We start from the raw sequence: 24597 nt of genomic DNA, 5'->3' as shown, positions 1-24597 counted from the left end.
ACATCCGTACACATTGGTCTCCGCATCTAATTACTTTGTGAAGGTACATGCACTCACTAAAATAAACTGTCCCCACTCTAGTCTTAGGATGAATATCCAACCAATATACAAAATAAAATATTTTCATAAATACATTGAATCAATAAACTCAGAATTAATTACCCACTAGAAGCTATCCTAACCTTTAATGAAAGCAATACATATGCATTTAGCTATATTGGGTTTGCATTGGAAATTTATTATTAAAATATAAAATGGAAATTATAAGTAGCTGAAAATGATACAAAAATAGGAAACACTTCACATTGCAACAGAGACCAAAACAACAGCTGAACCTTATTTTAAGCTATCAATGAAAGAATTGCATTTTACTCAGTTCACACTGTATATAGTAAGACAAAGCAACTGAAATTTATTTAATTGAATTTTTCATTGGTAGTCTTTTTTTTTTTTTTTTTTCTTTTAAAATTTCTATTTAAAGCCTTTCTGGGGAAGTAAAGATATATATAAATGTATATCATATTGTATGAACAGTTTATACCTAATTGGCAATATGATAAAAACATTAACCGTTCCTGAGTGAAAAATGCTTTTAATTTTTTAAGTCTCTCCTACTACATAAAGCTAACATACAAAATGTACAACACATGTATATATCTTTACAATTTTAGCTAATTAAGTAATGCAAGAATTATTTTATGGAGACCAGGGCTCTACTTTGTATCTTCCCTGCAGCTGAATGCTGTCCAACAGAATGTAAAGAAAGGGAAAAGGACACCCTGAAACTTCCTGAAGAGTGAGGGAAGATTCAACAGTGATTTCCCAAATCAACTGCAATGATTTTCTTCTGCATAACTGCATATCACACCGTGAGCTTTCAGCATCTGCATCAGCCTGTGCAAACACTGAGAGCCAAATGTCCCCTGCCCAATAGATGCAGTACTGTCTGATCTTCACTAGTGTGACACAACACCTCACAGCCTCATGCCTGTCCTTCTGAACGTGGAGTGTCGACAAAATAAGCAAGTCACTTCTCATTTACCCTCCACCTGACATTTTCCAGTCAATTTCGCTACTTTACATTTACTAAGTCTAGAATTGAAGGCAACAAGAACCAGAAGTTTTCCTTTATGAGACCACCATGAGAGCTAGTAATATAAAAATTAGCGTTATGAGAGTGGGAGCCACTACTTCCAACCAGATAAAGAAAAGGCTGGACTTATTGCAATTGCCCAATACTAGCAGAATCCAATTTTAAAAGTTTAATTAACAGCATAGTCCAAGAACAAAACCTTAGACAAAGCACCAAATGTTGATCAGCTGTCCCAAAGTGAGCCTATGTAAAGAGGCTTGATGCCACAAAACAGAATGCTCACTAACCAAAGCATGAGGTAGTAGCTTAAATGTTGAGCATATGACTATTGCTGTGAAAGCTGGAGCAGAAGCCTCTACACTTTGCTCCATCAGAACAGTGAGTAATTAACCACATCAAACCCACTGGTCACATCTGAACGTTGCCCCTGATCACTGAGGGAGCTGCAGGCGCTCAGATGTTTCAGAACAAGACTCCCACTTTTGCTAAACCTGCCAAATTTAAAATACCATTTTAAAGTAGTTTCACATTTCTTCAGAAATATCTTTACTTCTAGGGACTTAAAGCTCTCAACCACAATTTTGCATAACCTGAGCCATACCAATTCCATATGTCTGGTTCTGGTCAGCGCTTCATGTTTTATCAGATGTAGGTTTAAAGAGCACAACAGTGCTCTCAGAGGTACATTGGGGTTAAACAGGTTAGAAGTGTGGTTTGGAGAACAATTTCAACCAGAAAAACCAATCAATAAGTACTATTTCATTTCATGAAAGCTTGATTTCAGCTTCTGAGCTACAGTGCCACAGAAAAGGGCAGGAGGGTAGTGCAGAGCTGTAAATGGATTTCCCATATTCCTAACCATCTCTTAGGAACACTGCTATGTCAGACACTGGAAAGTGTGTCCATTGCCAGAATTTTTTGTGCTTTTAAAGTATAATTTTGGAACACTTACAACTGACTATTCTTTTTCTTATTAAAATTTCTGTTGCCTTAGATGCCTGTGAATATGGCACACTTGACTATAATCAAATTGCACACATAAGCATACAAAACTAGAAAATTACAAAGCAGACAAAGAATCTGGTATTATTAAAAGCTGTAACTCTTTTGTTTCTGTTATATTTCTTTCTCAAATCAGTTTTTCTATGCTTTTACATATGAAATTGTGAACACATTTGTACAGAATGCTAAAATTAAAAGTTCAAAGAGGAACACTCACTATGTGGTATTTGCAGGACAAAATTATCTAAGCTATCTTGTAATCCTAAGAAACTATTTACTCCACCCAAAATTTGTTTCTAGTCTCAAAAGTTCAATTCATAATTTTAATATAAATGGTATGTTGTTGACCTTCTTCTATATAACTTCTATATATAATGGATATATTAGCATGCCAGCTAAGTATACAGAGATAAGGCACTGTGCAAATAAAAGTAGCTAACAATTCCACCACCCTCCAAAAGAAAAAGAAAACAAAAACCCAAAAACCACCATAACATGATGGGGGGGGGGGGGGGGGTAGGTGCAATCTGCAATGAAAACACTAAACAGCTATGATCCCACCATGATTTTCATTCTGGGCTCAAAACTCTCAAATTGTGCTAAGCCATTCCACAAAGCTCCTTTTTCTTACAGGAAGTGATCTAATATAAAAAGTACGTTACAATTTTCAATCAACAGAAATACAGATATGAATGTATTAAGCCAATATCTATAAAGCAAGGCATTAGGTCACTTCCTGACAACTAATATCTAAAATCTACATTTGTTACTGCACAAAAGCATGCTTCTACAGCATTAGTTGAGAGAAGAACTTGGTATTTTTACAGAGTGGGTATATTGGCTCTGCAACCTCTGTAATCACTGCTGATGCATAATCCCTTCCCTGCCACTCCCCTGCATGTCACCTTCACATCCCTTTCTCACAGCTCCAGCACATTTCAGTACAAACAAGCTGTTTTTTAAGTTAGGCAGACTCTGAAATCTTTCTGTGGTAAAACCAAAACTTGTTTAGATAGTCCAGCAGCTACTTTAAGAAGGTTTTTTGATGGAGGGGAAGGAAAAGGGTCCTTTCTGAGGGGAGGGAGAAATAGAAAGCAAAGGGAGCTGCTTGTTTTTCAAAGCAGCATGACAAAAACATCCTTCTCAAGAAAAACTGAGGCCTCAATCAGAAGGGTGTCAGTGGGGGAGGAGGGGACAGATCTGGCAGTAATGGAAAGCCTGGTCCACAACAGGAGGCTCATGGGCTCACAGAACATCCAATTCTTACAACGAGCTAATGTGCTTGGTCTGTAACCCAGAGTTTGACTGAACTGAGAACCATCAACAGCACTGATACAGTGAGCATCCTGACACCTGGAAATGTTGCAAGAAAAGGCAAGAAAAGTCGTGGCAAAGAGCAGGCAGAGACAGAAACTGCCCTGAGAGCTGGAGAGGCCCAAGGGCCGTCCCAGCCATGCACACAGGCGGCCGTGCGCCATTGACTCGCCGGGTTTTTCTCAGCACTCAAAGTTTCTCGCTGAACAATCCCAACCACAAAGCAAGCTGTAATCTAAAAATCATGCCACAACTTGCTTTCATATGTTGAACCAAAACTGCAATGACTAAGAAATAAAGCCAATGTTGCTGAACTGGCTACAGTGCCTTTTCTGCAACATGCATAAATGTAGGCTGATCATTATCATTTAAGATGGAACCTAAAGCTTTCCCTTCACTATTAAATTCTGTTTGCAAACCCCAGGAGGCACAAACATGGATTTCTGATTGTAAGTCCTTATTTAAATAACTTTTTTTTTAACTTGCTGTTGACAAGAGAGATTTTCCAGTGGGGCAAAACTGAACTAGAGTAAAGTAAACGACACGATGGCTCACTCCTGTCTCCTACCATTATTCAGCTATCTTTGGTGGTTTCTTGAGCTCTAAAACATTGATATTCAGCTCAGATAAGCATGTAAAGAGACAGCTACCAACATTTAAAAGCAAGTAACTTCTAAACATTGTACAGACAATGCAAGGGAAAAACTAAACAAAGAAAATAGAAATCCAGTCCAACCAGGTATGAACCTGACTCAAAAGAAACCACCTAAGCTTACAGAAACTTTCTGAAGAAATAGGTGAGTCCAAACTATCTTGACTGCAGAGTAAGCAATTTCCTACCTATCACAAGACTTAACTGCCTAATAACTTTGTGCCTCTCCTACTCAGAGCCTTTTCCCTGTAAGTACAGTCTTGCAGCGTATTACAAGTGAGATTTTTCTGGTCCTTTGAGAAGTTCAGTGACTACCAGGTACTAAACAACCTAGTAAATAATACTACTACTCTTCACAGGAATCAACAGCATTAGTCTATAAGCCTTGAAAATGGAAATCTCACACTTGCTTAGAGAATTTTTCCCAAAATTAACAGTTAATCCAGGGAACTCGCTCCCTAAATGTGATACATACACTACACTCAAGTGCTATGTAAAACAACATGCAGCAAGATTTACAAAATAGCAACACAAATAAAGGCTGTACTTATGAATGGTGTAAGTTAGATGCAAACTCCAGATCTCCAATTAATGAGATCTCCAGAGTTTAAAAATATCAATGGATGGAAGTTTAGTTCCAGTGGATACATCATCACTGTAAACTCTACTCAGGTCAAACTTTCTCAACCAAAAGTCACAGTAACTTCGTCCTCAACAGTTTACTGCTAGTAGAAAAGCTGGAGTGTCATTAAATGGTTCTTCACTTTACTATGAATTAAAGTACATTAACAAGTGCTCAACTCTGAATACCATTAAACTGATAATGTTCATTCTTCTGAATATGTTCTGGTGACAGAACTTAAAATCATGGTGGCCTTGTTTTTAATCTTTTTAAATCACAGCAGCCATCTTTTTAAAACTGATTTAATGAGATAAGAACAGGCATATTTTATTGCTTTATCCCATATGAGATTCTGAAACCAACCAGGACTGTGTTTATCTTAGTCTATTATTCCCAATGTAAGTTGCAAACTCTGCATTCTATTGCATAAGAGCATGATGACCTTGTGGACTTGGGAGATTTTTTTAGATGTTCTACCAAAGAACATAACATATACATAATTAATTTAAAACATTTATGATTTTAGTTCTATTTTTCTTTAGAGAAAGATTCAAATTAAAATTTTCTGCCAAAGTACTACACTTCAACTATAAGTGAGCCTTTCATTTCTTTATATCCTCAGTTTTCTTACAGAATGAACAAGCAGTAGACATTTGCTTATAACCACAGAACACCTTAAGATTCAGAAGAAATGGATTTTGATTTTTTTCATTGTAACTCTCGTTCTTAAATTATTTAAGGTAAAATTTAAGATAACAAGCACACCTTGCTTTAAATCTCAAGTGTGAAGCTGTGTTGAGCTGAACACCAGTCATCTGATAGATACCAGCAAGTACTCATTCCTAAATTTGTTCCCCTTAATGAGCATTTTGGAATAGTGATTTACTTTCTCTTCTCCAGCCTCTTCACATACCTATGGTTTCTGGCAGGTCCAGGAGTTCATTGTGCTGCAAGTCAAGGTTGGTGATCTGCGTGCAGCTTCCAATCTCTTCTGGAAGATGTTCAAGCTGATTGTGCGCTACATCCAGCGTTATGAGGTTACACAACTCACCTAAAGCACACAGGAAAATCCAAACATAAAGGACTTTAATGCACAGCTCTCAACAATGACCTCCACACAGAGATTAATAGAATCAGATGGATTTTGGGATAAGCTGGAAAAAAGCTACTGCTACCGTGAAGTTATACATACAAAATAAGGTATTACGGGATCATAATTTCATCAGTCAGATGTAGAACCTGACCAACAATTTTGAAAAGCTCAGATACAGCTTTAATAGATTCTCCAAAGAAATGTTATTTATTGATTGATTTTATGCTGACAATTCAAGCTGTGGAATACAAGTACAAAACTTGCATCTTACACTTGTTTCAGGCTGACCAGAAGTTTAAAACATCACTAAGTAAATTAATTGTACTAGATTTTGAGAAATTAAGATCTGGTTTTATATCATTAATTATTTTCAGGCACAAAATCAACAATTAAGAGACAGAAAAATTATCTGGCTGACAATCTAGATAATCCAAAGTGCTGAATGCTATTTTTAAACATTTTAAACATGTGACAGTCATCACAAAATTGACAACTTATTATAAGTAAAGTGCATGCAAGCAGACCTACAGCAAATACAGGTTTGAAATAAAAGGCTTGTCTGTTAAGCATTAAAAAGGTTTGGATTTACTTGGAGTTTAGAGCCACTTCACACAGAACTGTTTAATTTCTGACATTTATTAATTAATTTAAAAGCAAAGCTAAGCACAACTCTCTGAACAGTAGTTTCACCTATTTTTATGTCAAACACACTGTGTTCTGAGCAAAAGATTGTTGAGTTTGCAAAAAAGAAAAAACTGTGCACAAATACAGGTATATGTACTCACATTTTTTTGCATCTGATGGAGGTGAAATTAATGCATATTATTTGAACAGCTTCTACTCTCTCCAGTAAAGATGAGGTCACTGCATTCGTATATTAGAGCATGACTCAGTGAATAACAAATTTGGAAGAGTAGCAAATTCCTTTTGAGGAGCAAATGTCTATTTTTAAGCTTCAGCATTGTATCTCTGACACAAGGATTTTCTCACAGGCTTGCAGGATTATCCTGGGCAAGTTCTGATGTGTATAGTGTCTACTCATTAGGTCAGCAGATAATCAGAACTGGTGACTTCATAAATCATAAAATAATATGAATTCAGACTCTGTCTAGAGTTCAGGCGTCATGTAGCCACAATACTCACTATGTATCACTGAACAATTGTGAAAGGCCAAGAAAAAAGTCAATCTCAAAGTTTCATTATTCTGTTCTTCTTAGACTGTTAACATATAACTGATACATTAATGCATCTTATTTCCTGCAATAATTAACCCAAAATGGGATGTTTTTCTAGAAACTAAGATGGAAATGTAAAGCTGGTGCTCAAGCAACTACTCCACCACTGTGTGTGTCCCCTCTCTTACATCAGCAATCGAATGCAACCCAGGCAACCAGAGTCTGAATTTAGCTGGATACAGCTAAATGTGCTGTATCCAGCACTGCATAACCCACACATGTCAATGCCATTACCAGGCAGAAGAAAGCAATGTAAGAAATAATTAAGCAAGAGTTAATGGTCTGTGGCAATGGTATCTTTATTATTCATGGAAGAAGTGGGCAAAGTGTAGAATGCAATAGAAGGAAGAATAGCTTGACGAAGACTTAAAACATTCCTCCCTTTAAACAAACAAAAAAAGAGCCTCACAAAACTTTACTGAGGTAACTCAAGAACCTTCACACACTTTGGGGCAGTAGTTTTCACTTCATGATTGCTGTTTTCATTTGTTTTCTCTTCAGACCTTAACCAATTATGTCAAATTTGAAATATGGCATAAATTCCTTTTCATCGTGCCGAGTTCTCATTTACTTGACTCTTCCCACTCTACATCTGCTGAAGTTGAAGAAATACTTGGGGGTTTTGCAGCAACATGTGCTGCACTTCATTTTTGCACCTGCTGATATCTTTTACAACAGAAAGCTAAATGTTTGAAACAAACATCTTACTACCTAATCCTGAGGAGGAAAAATAATGAAAAGTAATGCCTATGTCTCTCTAGAAGACTAAGAACAACCAAATACTTTAGTTTAATTTGGATAGCCATACTTAATATTGTCATATTAAAGATGCAGGCATTATTTTAAAAAAGCAACACTGGTAAGCACTTAATAAAAATACTGAATGCTAAAACAGATTGAGGACTGCCCAATAAATTTTAGACTTCAGAGTAGAAATCAAAAGTTAAAGTCCTATCATGAAGCACAGTGACTTAAGGAAAGGAATTCAAGAGATACAGAAATATTCAGCTTTTAATTCAGAATTGCTCAGAAAGGAATCTTGTTCTTGGACACTTCTAGTTTGACAGCATTTCATCAAAATGGGTTTATTGCCCACTCTAAGGGTAGAAGGAGGGGGGAGACGAAATGCTGTTGGCACTGCAATTTTTTCAAAACTTTAAATTGAATTACTGAGACACAACACAGAGCATGCAAGTCAACAAAAACTACTCAAGGTACATTTCTCCTGTTGCTCTCCATGACATATGGCAAAAAAAATCTTACATCCAATATTCTTAACAAGGTGAAAAACATTTGAGTGATGTGATAGAGACTCAGATCACAGAAGTGAAGAACATGAACCCAGCCTATCAACTTAAACACTCCATTTGAGATAAAAATGAAAGAAAGTCTCAGAATCACTTAATAACCCTAACAATACACATATAAAGAGGTTAACTGAGAAACTCAGGATCAAGTCCAGCTCTTTAGTGAATGGCTCACAGGGAGACCAAACCCACATCCTTGGTGTCATGAGCACTGTGCTCTAATCAATTGAGCTAAATGGTTTTTTATATCTTCATATGCAAAGGCATACAGAGATCTCTCAGCTGTGGCCTGACAGCTAAAACACTAAAATACTAAAATACTGCAAGTGTGTGTGAGACCTGAGAGAGTGTGTAAATGGAAAGGATCTTCAGAGCACTTCACAGACTGAGGGCTGTCACTGCATGTGGGATTTGAACACCTACCGTGAGGTTAAAGAGCAACCAGGGATGGTTAGAGTTGCTAGGGAATCTTTAGGGAATGGGAAAAGGAGGAACTAATGTAGCTTAGAAGGGCAATGTTGGAATTTGTGGTATTGATGATTCCGAGATTGTATAAAGTCTCTGTCTTTCTGCCCTGTTGCCAAAGAAGAAGTCATAATTTGTCTGTGCTGTTTTCAAGGTTGTTTATTCTGTTTATCTCTAACCTGTTCTGCTGCCCTGCTGCAGCTCTGTCCTGCAGGGCAGCGTGTGGGGCTCTGCCCTCAGTGGGATGTTACAAACATTAAATACCAGAAACTACCTGTGCTATATTTACAATAACGTGCCAATATCTGTCACCTACATTGAACAGTGTGTCCCCAGCCTAAACCAACAGAAAAATGCCAACACCACAGTGAAACATGGAGGGCATGAAGAAGAAGAAAAAGGACAAGACACACCCAATTTCCTCCATCTTGTGCCCCTTGGACCCCCTATCTAGATCCTAAGATTTTACTTTTGCACCCGTGCCACACTTAGTTATTACTTATATCAAACACTCAGAGCTTGTAATTCATCCTGTAAGACTGAAAACTCTTTTCCATGGGCAGAGATCACAGACAGTGTCTCTCAGGGCTCTGTACAGGGGGGTTCCTGAGCCCCTGCCAGAGTCCCAGGCCTTCCAGGGCAGCCAGAAGGATGCCCTGGACTCCCACAGAACAAGTGTAGGAAAACAGAGGAATAAGGAAATAAAAGGGTCCAGTCCCTTACACACAATGCCAGTCATGTCCTATGGCACACCAGCACCACCTGCCCTGTCTTTTCTTTAAGCTCCATTTTGCTGGGTGAGGAGCTCCCTGTTCTGAGCTGTGAGTACAGCACCAGCACAGTTCAGAGCCCGGCACCACTGAACACATCCCGCCCTGGGACGAGGGGGGCTCTGGGCACAGCGAGCGGCAGCCACGCTCCGGGGGCAGCTCGGTGCCTGTGAACGGCCCCGCTGTGCAGCACTGCTCACAACACAGCTCTGCCAGGAGCTCCAGCACACAAACACACACCATGAGCACCACACAACACACAGAGAGCTGCAAATGCAAAGAGGCCAAACTGGAGCCATCTGCATCATGCTCTTCCCCGGAGCTGATGTTTCACCGAGTCGAAGTGTTCTTATTGTCTGAACAGTGGTAGTTGGACTGAGGAATTGCTTCTCGAACAAAAAAAAATAATAAAGTAAAAAAAAGTTTCACCAAGATTCAACTGAATCTGTCATTTTTGCTTTGCCAGGGTAAGAAGCATATGTCAAAATCAAAAAAAAAGCAAACATCTTTTTCCTAAAGCAAAGATTTGTTCAGGTACAAAAAGAAAAACGTCTAATGAGTAAGGAACTCATGATCTTATTCATAGTAAAAGAATTAACATTTGCAATTTTTTTGTGTACTACCTAAAATTTGCTGAAACATGGTTTTATCTTGATTTAACAGAAATAAGTCAGCTAGAAATGTGCAGCATATCAAAATCAGCCTTAATCAGAAAGCAGTTTCCTGAAGAAAAACCCATTCCTTTTCGTCATGTGGACAACTCCTGTATCATTTCACTAAATTACTGTTCAAACACCCAAAATCATTACAATAAGGCAATCGCTGCTTTCGGGAAATACTAACCACAGGTTAAATGAACTAACTCTTTTTGCCACAAGTAATGTCCAAAACAGACAAGTTCTAAGCTCACAGTAGTGAATAAAGGATTCTCTATAGACTACTTGCAACTGCATTGAAGGGATAAGCACTCTCACAACAATTAAAAAATAAACTAGGACTTTTTTTTTTTTTACTATATTGTACGGTGATTGCAAAGGGGAAAAAAAGCAATTAAAGCTCAAAGTCTGCCCCAAGAAAGCAGACAGGAATTGCATGCACTAGCTGGCTCGACAATAAAAGTAGGAGCAATGCTCATGTGAAAAACATAAAACATTTTCTCTATAAATAATCTTCAAAAAACAGTCAGTTACAGCGTAGCATGCAGTTTTTTAAAATTCCTACTTTAAAGGCCCTAAAAAAAAATCACACAATTCAAATGCATTTTTCAGAGAAGACAGTTTGTGAAGACTCCAACCACCTTACATTTAAAAAAGAACTTGTTAAAATACAGCTAAGTATTCACCTCAACAATCTTTAAAAAAGGTGCAGTGAGCAATCACCTCACTGTTGTTCTCATACACACAAAGAATAAATTCTGTAGTATGACAATGCTACATACACCTGCTTCAAGAAAACCAGGACAATGAAATGACTAATATTTTCAGCATAACGAGGCAGAATTATAGTCCCATTTCATGGCCAATTTTGAAAGCCTGTTATGACAAGAGGGCCAGGTTACATGCCCTGACTTACAAAACTGAAAAAAACTTTTTGACCATATGAAACACAAAATACTGCTTCATCAAAAAACACCGAAGTACACACAAATTAACAGTTGGAGAGTGTAAATAGGTCAATAGCAAAGAGGCTTCAGTGTCTCCAATCACTAATTCACTCAGTGGACACCACTCTTGGATGGCAAACACAATTTGTAATGTAGCCTGTTTTCCACTGGATTAATGACATGCCTGCCCATGCTTAATCAGATTGAATATTATGAAATCCTTCACAACATGATAAATCCTAGGCCAGATGACACAGCAAGAGGATCAAGACACTTATGGAAAGTAGAAGGAAGAGGAGAATGCAAATATTAGTGGGATTTCAGACTGGTGTGTCAGAACATTGGTTGTGAGCTAATTTGTAAGTATTAATTATCCAAAATCAGCAATGCTGGGAACAAGTTACAAACAGTTCCCACAGCTTTCATAGTTACTCATCCTTCACTTGGTTCTCTGCTGCCAAATGAAAAAATTAAAAGGAAAACATTTTCAGTCTACGAAAAGTCTTTGGGACAGGTTTCCTGATTTTAGAAAAAAAATGTAAAACAATTTTAGAGTTTTGGAATCTTTTGCCTCTCTGTGAAATCCAAGTACATCACTGTGACAGACAGACTGACCTCTTTGTTCTGCATTACAAACTGCCAAAAGAAGAGGTAAGCAGTCAGAGCTATTCTGAATTATTACTGCACAGCTTTATCTTACACAGAATACTTACCAAGGAGAAGGAATACAATTTTAATATGGTCATGAGTGACTTACTGACTATCAAAGTTAAAATATTCATATAAGAAATAAGTACAGTAATATTATTCTCAATATACAGAATGCACACCGGGATCTAGTTGTGGGAACCACTCAAAACCACAGAACCTCAGCTGAAAAGACTCAAAATCTGCTCTAAAACAAGCTTCAACAAGACACAACAGCAAAGACTTACTACTTATTGCTTATAACTGAAAGCAACAAATACAAATAAAATTAAAAACATGTTCAAACAAAATCCCAAACATGCAAAATGTAGAGAAAAGTCTTAGCAAGGGCTCAAAGCAGAATTTGAGGTGGACAGCAGAAACTCAATTTGAGTGCCAAAACAAAGGCAAAGTCTTGCACCTAGCAGGGAATAACCCTGTAAAGAGGTTCAACCTTGCACCAGGAGGAGAGAAACAGCTCTGCAGGGAAGGACCAATGGGTCCTGGTGAAGCTGAACCTGGGGTAACATCTGGATCCCATCCATTTTCAATGTGGAGCAAGCTCTCAAATAATAAAGGTTAACCACCTTCCAGGTGACATTAGCAAGGGCAGCCTGAGGGAAGTGACTTTTCCCCTCTCTTCAGTACTTATTAAAATATTCAAATAGTTAAAATAATTGCAGCATTGATTAAAAAAAAATTTAAAACCCTGGATTTCTAACAAGCTGTCAGCATCTACTGGAATTACACTTGTGGCATCGTCCCAGTAAGTTCTGCAATCAAATCAAAAAGGCAGGACTACTTTATCACTATCCTAAAGCCAGTCTGAAGAAAGCGTAATCAGGAGGAATTTGACTAGCTGACAAGACAAAACTGCATCCCCACAAGAGCTTTCACAAGAATCAGAACCCAGATACTAAAGCTGAAGCTGGTCAAAAGGAGTTCTACACTTTTCCTGCAGCTCAAGAAAACTACCAGAACTGGATCAAATAAGCAGTCATTATCTCTGACTTCTAGAGACCAACACACATGCATCAATGCCTATATTTATTCTACTACTGTTCACAACTTCATGCTTTTATCACATTAAAATAAAAATATAGAAAAGTATTCTCAACTACTGTTTGCAGACATTACCACACCAATTAAGCCCAGAAACACAATTTTCTTTTTCCTTCAAATTGATGAAGTACAAGAAGGTGTTCTTAGATACAAATAATGTAAACAAATATTTCTCTATATTATCAGATCTGCTTAAAAAACAAAAAAAAAAATAAAAAAGAGGGGAGGGGAATGAAATTCAGAGCATCACTGAAAAGCTTTGCAACTAACAAGACATTTAATAAGGAGGCACCACATTCAGCATGGAGTGAGTAGACTTGAACTAATGTGGCTGCACACATCTGGTCCACTGTCTATACTACTGAAAACAAAACAGGTGCAAGTGTTATGAAAAAGAGTTTCAAAGCAGTGAAGAAAACAAATTATCTAAATATTGGGTAGATGGGGGAAGAGAAGAGGAGAAGAGAGTCTCAAAGACATTCCTAGTCTGGTGTAGGCAGATTCCCCAAATTACATTCTAAAAATATTTCCCTTGTGGAACAGCCCTGACCAGATTCTCCCCAGAAAAGGAGTTGCATTCACAGACAGAAAACACAATATTTGGAGTCTCAAGAAACTTGCAGAAACTATGTAAATGTAATTTCAAACACGTTGACAATATTATTTCTATTTGAGTTGTGCATGCTAACAAGACAAAAATATTCAAAACTGGTATAAGATTCAACCTTGTCTTTGCAAAGAAAATATTATCAACTTGATTTTGCAAAACAATTCCTTCAACACAACATGGAGGAATGCAATAAAACTCCAAATATAAGAAATGCAAAAGGCTTGCTTAAGTAACAGCCTGCAAACTGAAACATTTGCTTGGCCTCATCCCAAGACAATTCCTCTGGTTTCCATCCTTCTCATGCTGACTGCCTGACTCACCAAAGCATTCACATTCTTCCATTCTAATCTTCCACTTTTTGATCTTAGTGGAATGGACAATTTACCAGATAAAGAGATGAAGCTGGTGTCCACTTTGTGAACTCATCCCCACAATTATCCCTCCAGATTGTCTTTTGGGAAAGTTTTCACAGAGAAACCTTTCTGTTAAGGTTTTATTTCATGGATGCCACCAGAGATTGAACAGTCAGGTGAACAGGTAAACTCTGCCTTGCACTTGGTGTGCTTGTGTGTGTATGTATATATGGATATATATTTTCAACACCTGCGTAACAGTTCCTGACCTTTATGGTCAGGAACAACATTCAAAGCAAACTTGCTGACCTTACTAAAGAAAGGCATTTTGAGGAGTTTAAAGGAAAAAAATGGCCAAGCCTTTGGAAGAAGAGTGTACTGAGAACTACTAAAGAAACAAGCTGCATCAGACTCGGGAAATCCCTGACACAAAAATAGCTGGATGTGGGCAAGGAGTCAGGTTAAGCCTCATATATAAACGTACTCTGTTTCTATGCACGTTTGCTTAGGGCTAGAGTCAAAACCAGGGCAAGACACACTCTGAAACAATTTATCACCACTGTTAGGTAGGATGCAATTTGTAAGAAAGAATAACAGAGTAGCTTTGCCATCAAGAAACTCTTATCAATGGATTCTCACCACTATACATAAAAACATTGTTTCAATAAGGTGCAGCTGAGCTCACGCTACCAGGATTCCAACAAGCTACACCAGGTTCTGTGGTACAAGGTATGGAAAGTACCAGGAAAGGGAGAAAAAGATTCTGAAAATGTAATTTTCTGCATTTTCAACAGCTCTCTGCAGACAGCAATCCAACCTTCCTCAGAGCACCTACAGTGCACTTGCCATGCTCATACACAAGAGCAATCCTATGGAGAGAGCTGCAGCCTGCCCCGCTGATCCCAGGGCTCCCTGCTCCAGTTCATGCTCTCCCTGCCCCAGTTCATGCTCTCCCTGCCCCAGTTCCAGGCTGATCTGAAACTACACCCATTTCAACTCCCTAAAGTATCAGACAACAAACGCAGCATCTGGGAAGCTGCCAGGAGGGGAGTAGGTCCTGCCACTTTCAGTATCATGGACCTGTTACACATCAGCACATCCATTTCATTAAACCTCCCACTAATTCACCTGCAGAGCTTTTGACTAAACATGAAAAAAAAAAAAAAAACCCAAACCAAAACAGAGTACTTAAGTATTTTTACAATTTATTGAAACAAATATGTTTATATTTGAAAATACAACAATGCACGGCAAGACCTCAGCTTACTACTCAGTCAACTGAAATAATTTCAAATTGCATTTAAAATGTAGTAGCAATATAGACGTTGCTAGAAAAGTCTTACAAGAAGTCTGATGAATACAAGCAGAAATTATTTAGTATGTATCTACCAATAATAAAGCAACTGGATGCCATGGAATGAGACGTGCTTAATTCTGGGGGTGGGGGGAAAGATCAGAAGCACACACATCTGTTCAGTAACTGTAGATAAAAACACTTCCTCTTTCTCACTAAAATGCTTGTTTTAAATGCAAAGCAACTTTTTCTCAGGTGTAGTCACCTAATTAAAGTTTGTGCTGTTTAGCTACTAAAGAAAGTTTAAAGTCAAACATAGAACCAAACTTTAGTTTGTTTCGCAGCAGCTCAGAGCTGGCAGGTTCACCTCTTCCAGGTTTTCCTCAAAACAACAAACACCTTAAACAGGTCAGTTGTAAAACAGTTTCCAGGACCACCTGAGAACAAATGTAGGCAACAGAGGGAAAGTGCTCCATTTAAGAACAATGGAACATCACTGGCACAAAAAAATCAACTACTCAAAGACATGCTGCGTGTTGGAAGAAACGTCTCAATTATCAGAGCACTTAAATGTCCCGCATTCAATTTATTTCAGTAAGAGTAGAAGGAAAATAAACTTTATTTAATAAGGCTGGAGAATAAAGATTCCTAGAAAAGCAATGGGATGATTGTTTATAAATCAAGTGACCCTTTATTTTAAAATAACAAGGTCCAAAAGTTGGAAAGCGACTTATTCTTACACAAACCTGAAAATTTTTGTTTAGTAACAGTGAAAGCCATCACCAGTCTGTAGCACCAGGGTAAGACTTAATGCCATCCCTCTCTGAGGAAACAATAACAACATTTTTCAAACTGAAGTCTGGATCTTTAATTTTCTTTTTGTCCAGATCAACCTTTTTGTAGCACACCTACTTTCAAAAGACAAAGTAAAGAAAACCCAGGATTCTTTGCACAGTGTGCACCAGATCAGCAACATGAACACATTGTAGTTAACTGCTGCAAAACTCTTCCTCTCTGGACAAGGCAGCAGGTTGCATAAGCTTTGAATTTTTAAAAATATGAACAAGCACACTAGCATGCCATTGTGAGCCTTAGGCCTTAGAACAATGGGGCATTTTTTAAAAGAATTTGAAATGCTCCACATGATATTGCTTTGTAAAAGATAATGGCTTCATTTTACTTTCCATTCTGCAGCAACAAAAATTTCTGTGTTATTTACAAGCTGATATGAGTGCTTGCTAGTTTACAACATTTAGATACCATATTATAAAACATACAAGGAATTAAAAGCATTGAGACTTAAAAGGGAAGGGTTTTTTTGAAGTGTGTAAGTGAAATGTAGAGAAATAGTAAGTGTTTAAAGAAACAAATTCCATTGGAAAGTCAGAAATACAGTTCTCAGTAGTTTCAATTTTCAGCTGTTTTCAATTCAAGTATTTAATCAAAAAAAGTAACATGAAAGTAAGTGAGTAGAAATCAATTACAGAAGTTAAACTATCTTATCTGGTTTTACTCTGACGAAAAAGATTTTCAAATGCTTGTACAATGTGTCTGGGCAGTTTAAATTATTTGCGTGACTTAAAGATCAATTAATTTTATTTTTCACCTGATTCCATTTCAGGCAACCTAGTCTGAGAAGTTTACTTTGAATAAGAAAGGATGCTTGAATTTGATGATTTCCCTTTTAAATTCTTCATAAGGGTGACAGTTGTCTTGCATTTGTACTTCTAAAAGGCCTTCCACAATGAGGTGCTGACCCATAAAAAGGCACATGAGCATTATCACAATTCAAATTAAAGGCAGGACTAACTGCTGGATACAAAGACAGAAGTAAAGTAGTTAATGTTCTCAAGCTAGGGTTTTATAGAGAACTGAGAACACTGCCTGTACACATATCAAGACAATTAAAAAATACAGAAGAAACAAGTCACATGTTCATGACTCAAGTACCTACTAATTCTCCCATTAAATAGTTACACATTATCTCTTTCAAGACTACTGTGAAAAAACACATACAGACATTACATACTTCCAGTAAACCATATTCAAGAAACAAAAGAAATAGAGAGGTTTCAGCAGCAGCAATATCTGCAGTATCAAATACACAAGAAGTTTCTGAACACCAAGCACTAGGATCCAACACCTCACAGAAGTTTTTTCTTCACAAACTACTGGTAACTACTAGCTAAATTTATGCAGCACTATCCCCAGTTGAACCTCAGAAGATGGCTCTTTCCTAGATTAACTAATAACTGAGCCACAAACAGAACCAGGTAAAATACTGACAATTGTACAACAGCTCAACCAGCTACATTGGACACAATTTCTTCAATGAGTGTAGAAAGATGCAGTATGCTGGGTTTTCTGTAAACATCAGCCCCATGGTTTCCAATACCATTTGTTGATCAGTAAAACAATCCAACTAGGCTGTTGAACTTAAACTGAAATGTCAAAATAGTCGAAAATTTTAATTCCTTCAATCTCCCAAGGGAAATTCAAAGAGATGTTGAGATGCTCATGACAATTCAAAAAGCACGTGGATCAGAAAACGTATCACCTCAACCCTTTCATTCCTGTCTAGCAAAAAGTGTTCCTGTAGCTCCAGCAGAATCCATCCTCAGCAGCTGTCACAGGGAGCCAAAGGCTCAGACCAACAGCTGGCATCACCACTGCATTTCTTCCCTCCTGTTACCAGGGTCAAAGCTCACTGTACTGGGCATTGCTGGTAACTGGATTAGCAGTTTAAGGCATGTCCAGAAGTTCCCACCATCAAGAACATGTTACCTTACACATTTTTCATATCAACATGCCAAATAAAGAGCAAACAGTGCTGACTTGAGAAAGATCTATCAGGTATACAAACAAGAGCATTTCCCAAGCTTTGCAAAATAGAGGCCACTTCAGTAGCAACACACTCACACACTGGCTTGGACAATAGGAAAGTCCCACAGCAGCTTTTGGAAACAGAGCATGGGAGTTATTACTCACAGTGTTACAAGGGCTTTCACAAGGTTTTTTTTTTTCACACTTGAAGAAAGTCAAAGCAGTTTCTTAATTGTGTGAAGTTTATATTGCCCCACCCCCTAAAAGGGCTAAACTATACTTGCATTTTAAAAACTGGTGACCTATAGAAAAAAACTTACTGATTAACATAATCACACTTTTATAGGGCACACACATTGTTCAAACATTGCTTGAGAACAGTGTTATAAAGACATTTTCCATGAAGCAAGATATATTAGGAACAACACAGAAGTTCTGATATACAGCTAGTCCAGCACATTTTATGTAATAAACTATTTAAAATAATAATTCACTTTCACACTAGTTTACCATCTTTTGAACTTTGGTAACAATGTTTGGAAAAACAAATACTATTCATTCCAAATTGTAAAAATCATCAGCCATGTGTACATTTGGTCACTTCAGAGTCCATGTATTAATACATTCATGACTTACAAAAGAGAGACACTTGCACAAATCGTTAACCTAGATTATTAATTGTTACAGCACCCAACGGCTTGCTCATGGTAATAGCTATCTATTCTATCTTGTATTACTGTGGTCACACCCCTCTGTAACATGCCCATAATGTGTTTATAACTTGGAACAGTTCATAAATGATTTATAAAAAATCTTAAAATAAAAAATGCCCCTGTACCTCTTTTTTTTTTAAACCATCTGGGCCCTCAAGACACAATATGTGAAAGTACAAAGCAAAGATGAAAACAATATACATCTGATTTTAAGATGACAGATGAAGATAAAGGGCTTTTGTTGTTTAAAAATATATATGTACAAGGTATTGACTATTCGCAAGCTAACAGTGGAACAGTATTATCAAGAGCATAATTTTATGTAGTTTTAAATAAAGTGCAGTTGGAAAAGTGGCAGTCTATGTATAAGTAACTGAACTGCAGCGAACGTAAAAGCAGCATCACACTTTCAGTCAGTACAATCACTTACCAATTTCAGCAGGTAGTTGCTTGATTTTGTTCTCTCGTATGCTAAGCATGGTGAGTTTTGACAAGTTTTTGATATCCTTTTCCACAGTAGTTATACGATTAAAGCGTAGGTACAGAGTGGCGAGGGAGCTTAGCCTGTACACCACCGAGGGGATTTCTCGCAGTTTGTTGTGCCGCAGGTCAAGCATGCGCAGTTTCTTCAAGTTATCAAGAGAGTCAGGCAAACTGGTGAGTGAGTTTTCACTCAGAGCCAGCGTCACCAGGTTCACGAGACAGCCCACCTCTGCAGGCAGGCACTGCAGTTTGTTACTGTATAAATAAAGTTCTGTTAACTGCGTTAGCTCTTTGATAGCTGATGGAAGCAAGTGTATAGACCTCTTGGACAAGTCCAAGCGCATAGAATTCTCTTCCCGGCATTTATTTAGCTCTTTGATCACTTCAGCATTGCTGGATTTTTTGCGAGTACCTGTGGCAGGATTAGGTCTTTTTATTGTATTGTCCACTGAAAAAGCTACCCCAGGCTGCGTGCTACTGGAGTCCTTCTTTCCATCTTTGGCATCTTTCCCTTTGGTCTTAGGCTCCTTTTCTTTGCTCTCTTTCCCAAATCCTCCGGAGGCCTTTGCCTCTTTCTCCCTTTCTTTTGACGATTGGACTTTTGGATCCTTCTCTTTACAGTCCTTTTCTTTTCCTAGATTACTACTCATGGTGACTCAACGTTCAGCAAGCACCGCATGAAATCTGTTTCTGAAGTCCACAAGAACAATTCAATGCTGAGGCAACAAGGATCCTTAAAACACACAAGTGTTGAACCCAGGGAGGAGCTTCAGAGGTGTGACACCCATTTGCTACATATTGGTTCTGAAGGCACTCTTTCCTAATCCTGCTATCAGGAGATTCAGCTGTAGAGATCAGTTCAAATGCTCCGTATTAGTATTTCTGGAACATAGAGAACAGAAGACAAAGTTAGTGTCAATATAAAACTTCCAGTTAAATATTGAGTGTTTCTACATCAATTCTACCTGTGCTCACTAACTCAGGTTAATGATCTGTCCTGTTCAAATGTCAATGAAAAACCCAAGGCTAAACCAAAAATACTACACATGACTCACAAGACTGTGGTACAAGATTCACTGTGGTACAAGAACTGTGCTAAGCAGTATATGTGAGGGAAGAAAAATCACAATTCTTAAACATAATACTGCCTTCAGTACTACATTTGAGTCACCATTTTATGTCTTACCTAGCTCTTACAATAACCTCCTGGTCCTCAACATGAATATTCTCTCTTCCCTCAATGCCCAATCAGCCAATAAATATCTGCTATAATTTTAAGTGTCTACCTCTTCAAAGAAACCCGTACAGGCTTACTCTTTCAGAACAAAAGAATCTCAGTTCAATCTACACTAAAATCTAATATGCTCAGTAACACAAACACTTTGCCTTGAGATCTCTCTTCTGACCAGCTCTGAACAGCAGTTCTCTGCTTTTCATGTGGAGCAGAACATTCTCACCAGATTCACGTGCTTTGAAGAACCAAGCACAAGGATTTTTAAAATACACCTATCAAAAAGCCAGCCCAAAGCTCAGAAGAGATAATATATTATGCTTCAAGAAAAGCAAAATTAGGAAGGAATTTCTCTTGGGAGTAGGACACAATATATCTTTACCATATCTTGAATTTTCCCCCTCAATGACCACTAAGTGAACAGATGTCTCAAATCCATAAAGACCCATTTACATTTTTACAAAATCATCATGCATCACGGAAAATAGCCTTTCTCCATGTTTCAATTCAAAACACACAACATGCCCAAGAACTCAATGATTCTGAGTAATGTGAAAAGGTTTTCGAATGAATCTTTGTGGAAGAAAAACAAACAATCAATGGCAACAATAATTTCATGTCATATTAGTCCACATTTTAGCTTTGATATGAAGTACCCATTGCTGAAAAACGGTCCCTTGTTTACCAACCACCTTGTCTAAATAGTCTTAAAACCTTCACAGGAACTGTGTCAGTGTCCTGCTTTCCAACTTCTGCACAAGTTATAAAGCTTGTAATCAAAAACAATTTAATAATATTTTGCATACTTAAACCATCAGCAAGTACTATAAATACAAACATTTTTTAGCAAAGCTCAAGTAACCATTTTTAACTATGGTCATGCTATGTATGATTACCTTCAAATACAAAAATGTACATGGAGAACACAAAGCTGAACATTTTGATATATATATATATATATATATATATATATATATAATCATTCCTTTTTTTTTAAAGGTAAATGAAAGATGATTTAAAGATTTTTCAAAATCTATTTAAAGATAATCAGAAGGACAAGGCACTTTACCCCAGCTGTAATTCCCTTCCAGTCCTTCACCCTGATTCATTACTGCTGCAGCATCACCAAGTGTGCTACAGACACTGTAATATCAAAAAAGAGAAGCCCTCCCTCCAAAAAGAAGCCCAAAACTGCCTGCAGTTCCTGTGTTCTGGACAACTCTGTTATAATGGACTGTGGCTGAATGCTAGCAGCAGCAAGCAAAAACAGTTCTTAAATTGGAAATTTTCTGCACTGTTGAGTTTTCTAAAGCAGCACATGCCAGTTCTTTACTGGAAGTTCTTTACTGGTCCCGTCCTTAAAATTTCCACATGGCTTTTACATCATCTATTAATTTGACCTCTCCCCAAGATTACTAACCTCACCAGATTATATTTAAAACTTCTCCTCAGCAATGTATAATCTACATGCTTGTAAAACGCCAGTAATAGGACATGCAATGACTCCCAAAGCAAAAACACAGCTGACTAAAGGGTGGAAGCTCAAAAGGCTTGACAAGGTTTTCATTATGAAACAGTAACACAAAGAATCCAGAACTAACACAGTTTGTGAGTGCCCACAATACACAGAAAAGAGAGGTGTAGCAATGCCAGAACAGCTACTGCTCCTCATTGAGTCACTGAAGTGCAAAATACTCAAAGGGCTGCTGCTCTCTTGAGCTTTCAATTTAATCAAATTTAGAACCCACCAAGAGATTTGTTTCATTTCTTATGTGCACAGCAGCTGGAGGAGGTTTAGAAAGAGCCTCAAAAAGGAAAGACTGCTGGAGATTAGTGCTGCTGAAAGCAGCTCGGCAGTGCAAGTGCTCCAAATAATCTGGAAGCATTTCACTGTCTTGGTTAGCAATAATTTCAATTGTACCTAGAAAGAAATTAAATGTTCGACTTCACATAAGTTGCTTTACATGATCCCTACTGCAGATCACTCAGGCTGATGGGGTTATTCACATACATCAAGTCAAACATGTATGTAAACTTTTGGTGGGCGTGCATGTAACATATACTGCAGAGGAAGTTAAATATGTTTCAAAAGGTTATGCATATTTTTCAAGCTCTTTCAGTTAAAGGACAAGAGTCACCATCAATTCTAAACCACAGTCAAACAAGCATTCATTGTATCTCAAAAGGAGAGCTTCTTTTAGAGATATTTTTAGCAAAAGGAAATTAAGTGAAATTAGCTAGTTCTGCCAACTACTTCCATTTTCCAATGCTGTTCAAACTGACTTCCTGTCAATATTAATTGACATAAAAACATTTAACTATTATGTCCTGGAGAACTTGGAAAATTTAATAAGACTCTTGCTCGGCACAGTATGTGAGGGGGAAAAAACTTTCAAAGAAGTTAAGGAAAATAATCCCTTCCCTGTTCCAAATATTACTTTTTAAAAGTAAAATATTTGTAAATAGCTATAAATAACCAACTTCAGAGTTTTGATCCACTCCTCCTGATGTCTGGTGAACATAAACCAGATGCACTTCATTTTTTCTGTTATCTGTAACTGATGAAACTTCAGAAACAGATGCAACTTCATCTTAAACTGTATCACCTTCCTTACTGTCTGGATATGAAGAACACATTTTCCTTGTAAATTTTAATGATTTTTTTTTAATATATGTACAAGTAATTGAAAAGAGATCTCAGTTTTTTCTGAGCAATACAACCTAAAACATTTATGCAATAAATGCTTTATTAAAAGTATGGTAGTGTAGGAACATTTTGCAGTTCTAGGAACAACATTACACTAATCACTGCAACTTGGCAATATAAATACCGATGTTTCCTGGTCGCTATCTAACACAATATGAGGCTTGAGATAAAGGATTTCAGCCAACTGCTATTCAAGTAAGGCTGTAAAAGCCTTAACTGTCTCCTGCCCACTACTGCAAAGCAGGGGGACCCCCCAGAACAGGCTGTTCCCCACATGAATTACTCCCAGCAGTCCTTCACTTCCCAGAGGATGCATTCAAGCGTCTTGTGACTTGTAATTATATGAAAGTTTCCTGTGAGTTCACAGAGGTGGCTTGAAGAAGAAATTGTTAAATGAAATAGAGTCTCCCACAGCTGAAACATTTCCCTCTCAAGTGACGAGGCTAACCAACAGCAGTTTTCTCTGCCAAAGGAAAATCATAGTGGCACGTCATCTTACAAAATGGTCACTTTACAGCTCCATCTAAACCCTTACTGGCTCCCCTTCTGTGTTTCAGTAGCCAAACCAGGCACTCCAAACCATAAACATTTCTGATATTCTAAGCATGTAATATCTAAGGCATCATTTTCACTTAAGTGTAGCACATTACATTCAGTTGTAACAGAATTTTACTTCTGTAATGTAGCAAGAGACATACAGGCCTGCATTTGAAAAGAAATTTTTTTACTACATATAGAACTTTTTAGCACAATAGCAATGATTTTTCTCTTCATTCTGTGTTTGTACTAAACTTAAACAACACTATGGCTAGGGCTTTTCAAGCTAAATAACAGCAGAGAATCATTCCAAACAAAAAACAAGTTGAAGAAATAAGGAATCAGATCATACTTGACACTCTGGACTAAGCAATTATTGTACTACACAATAAATAAAATGTTCTGAGATAGCAATTCTGATCTAGGTATTTCTGATTAGTCAGTCCTAAGTGATTCTTAAAAACAAGGCAGAGTTCAAATGCTATCTGATAAATGCAGCAACATCTCTTCAGAAACAAACACAGTAAAACAACAATCTACCTTGTTAAAAGTATTTACCTTTTAATTAGAGAAGCATGGGATACATCAAAAGCACTTCATATTCCAGCACACCACAAAGATGAACACATCAATAAGCAATGGATGAAATTTAAAACTTAGCCCAAATGGCTACAATGAATTTCCATTTTCAATACCACATATGCAAAAAGAAAAAAAAAAAAAAAGCCAACCCAAAAAAACCTCAACCATAGTGACTACTTTCATTTAGAAACCCAAATAGCTTAAGCCAACGAGTCACTTGCAAACCAAGCACATTCTCTCCTACAATTTGCTAGCTTCAAACATCTGACCTACAGAGTTTTCATCTGCCACTGCAGCCACCACGGGCCAGCTGCGAGCAAACTGCTGAATCAGTCACCAGTGGTTGCACAGCTCCTCTA

General features: G+C 37.6%; 1 protein-coding gene across 5 annotated transcripts in view; it reads right to left on the bottom strand.

The window, feature by feature from the left end:
- SHOC2 (SHOC2 leucine rich repeat scaffold protein) overlaps nucleotides 1-24597 on the bottom strand; it is a 63647-nt gene that overhangs the window by 19557 nt on the left and 19493 nt on the right. For all 5 annotated transcript variants that reach the window (XM_030276392.4, XM_030276390.4, XM_030276393.4 and 2 more), the window contains 2 exons: nucleotides 19129-20063; nucleotides 5597-5734 (listed from right to left, as the gene is read on the bottom strand). In XM_030276392.4, coding sequence (XP_030132252.1) covers nucleotides 5597-5734; nucleotides 19129-19831 — 841 coding nt within the window. In that variant the 5' untranslated portion in view covers nucleotides 19832-20063. The remainder of the gene's footprint in view (nucleotides 1-5596; nucleotides 5735-19128; nucleotides 20064-24597) is intronic.

This window comes from Taeniopygia guttata, chromosome 6 (genome assembly GCF_048771995.1).
Source record: "Taeniopygia guttata chromosome 6, bTaeGut7.mat, whole genome shotgun sequence".
NCBI lineage: Eukaryota > Metazoa > Chordata > Aves > Passeriformes > Estrildidae > Taeniopygia > Taeniopygia guttata.
This window is presented reverse-complemented; position numbering and strand designations above follow the sequence as displayed.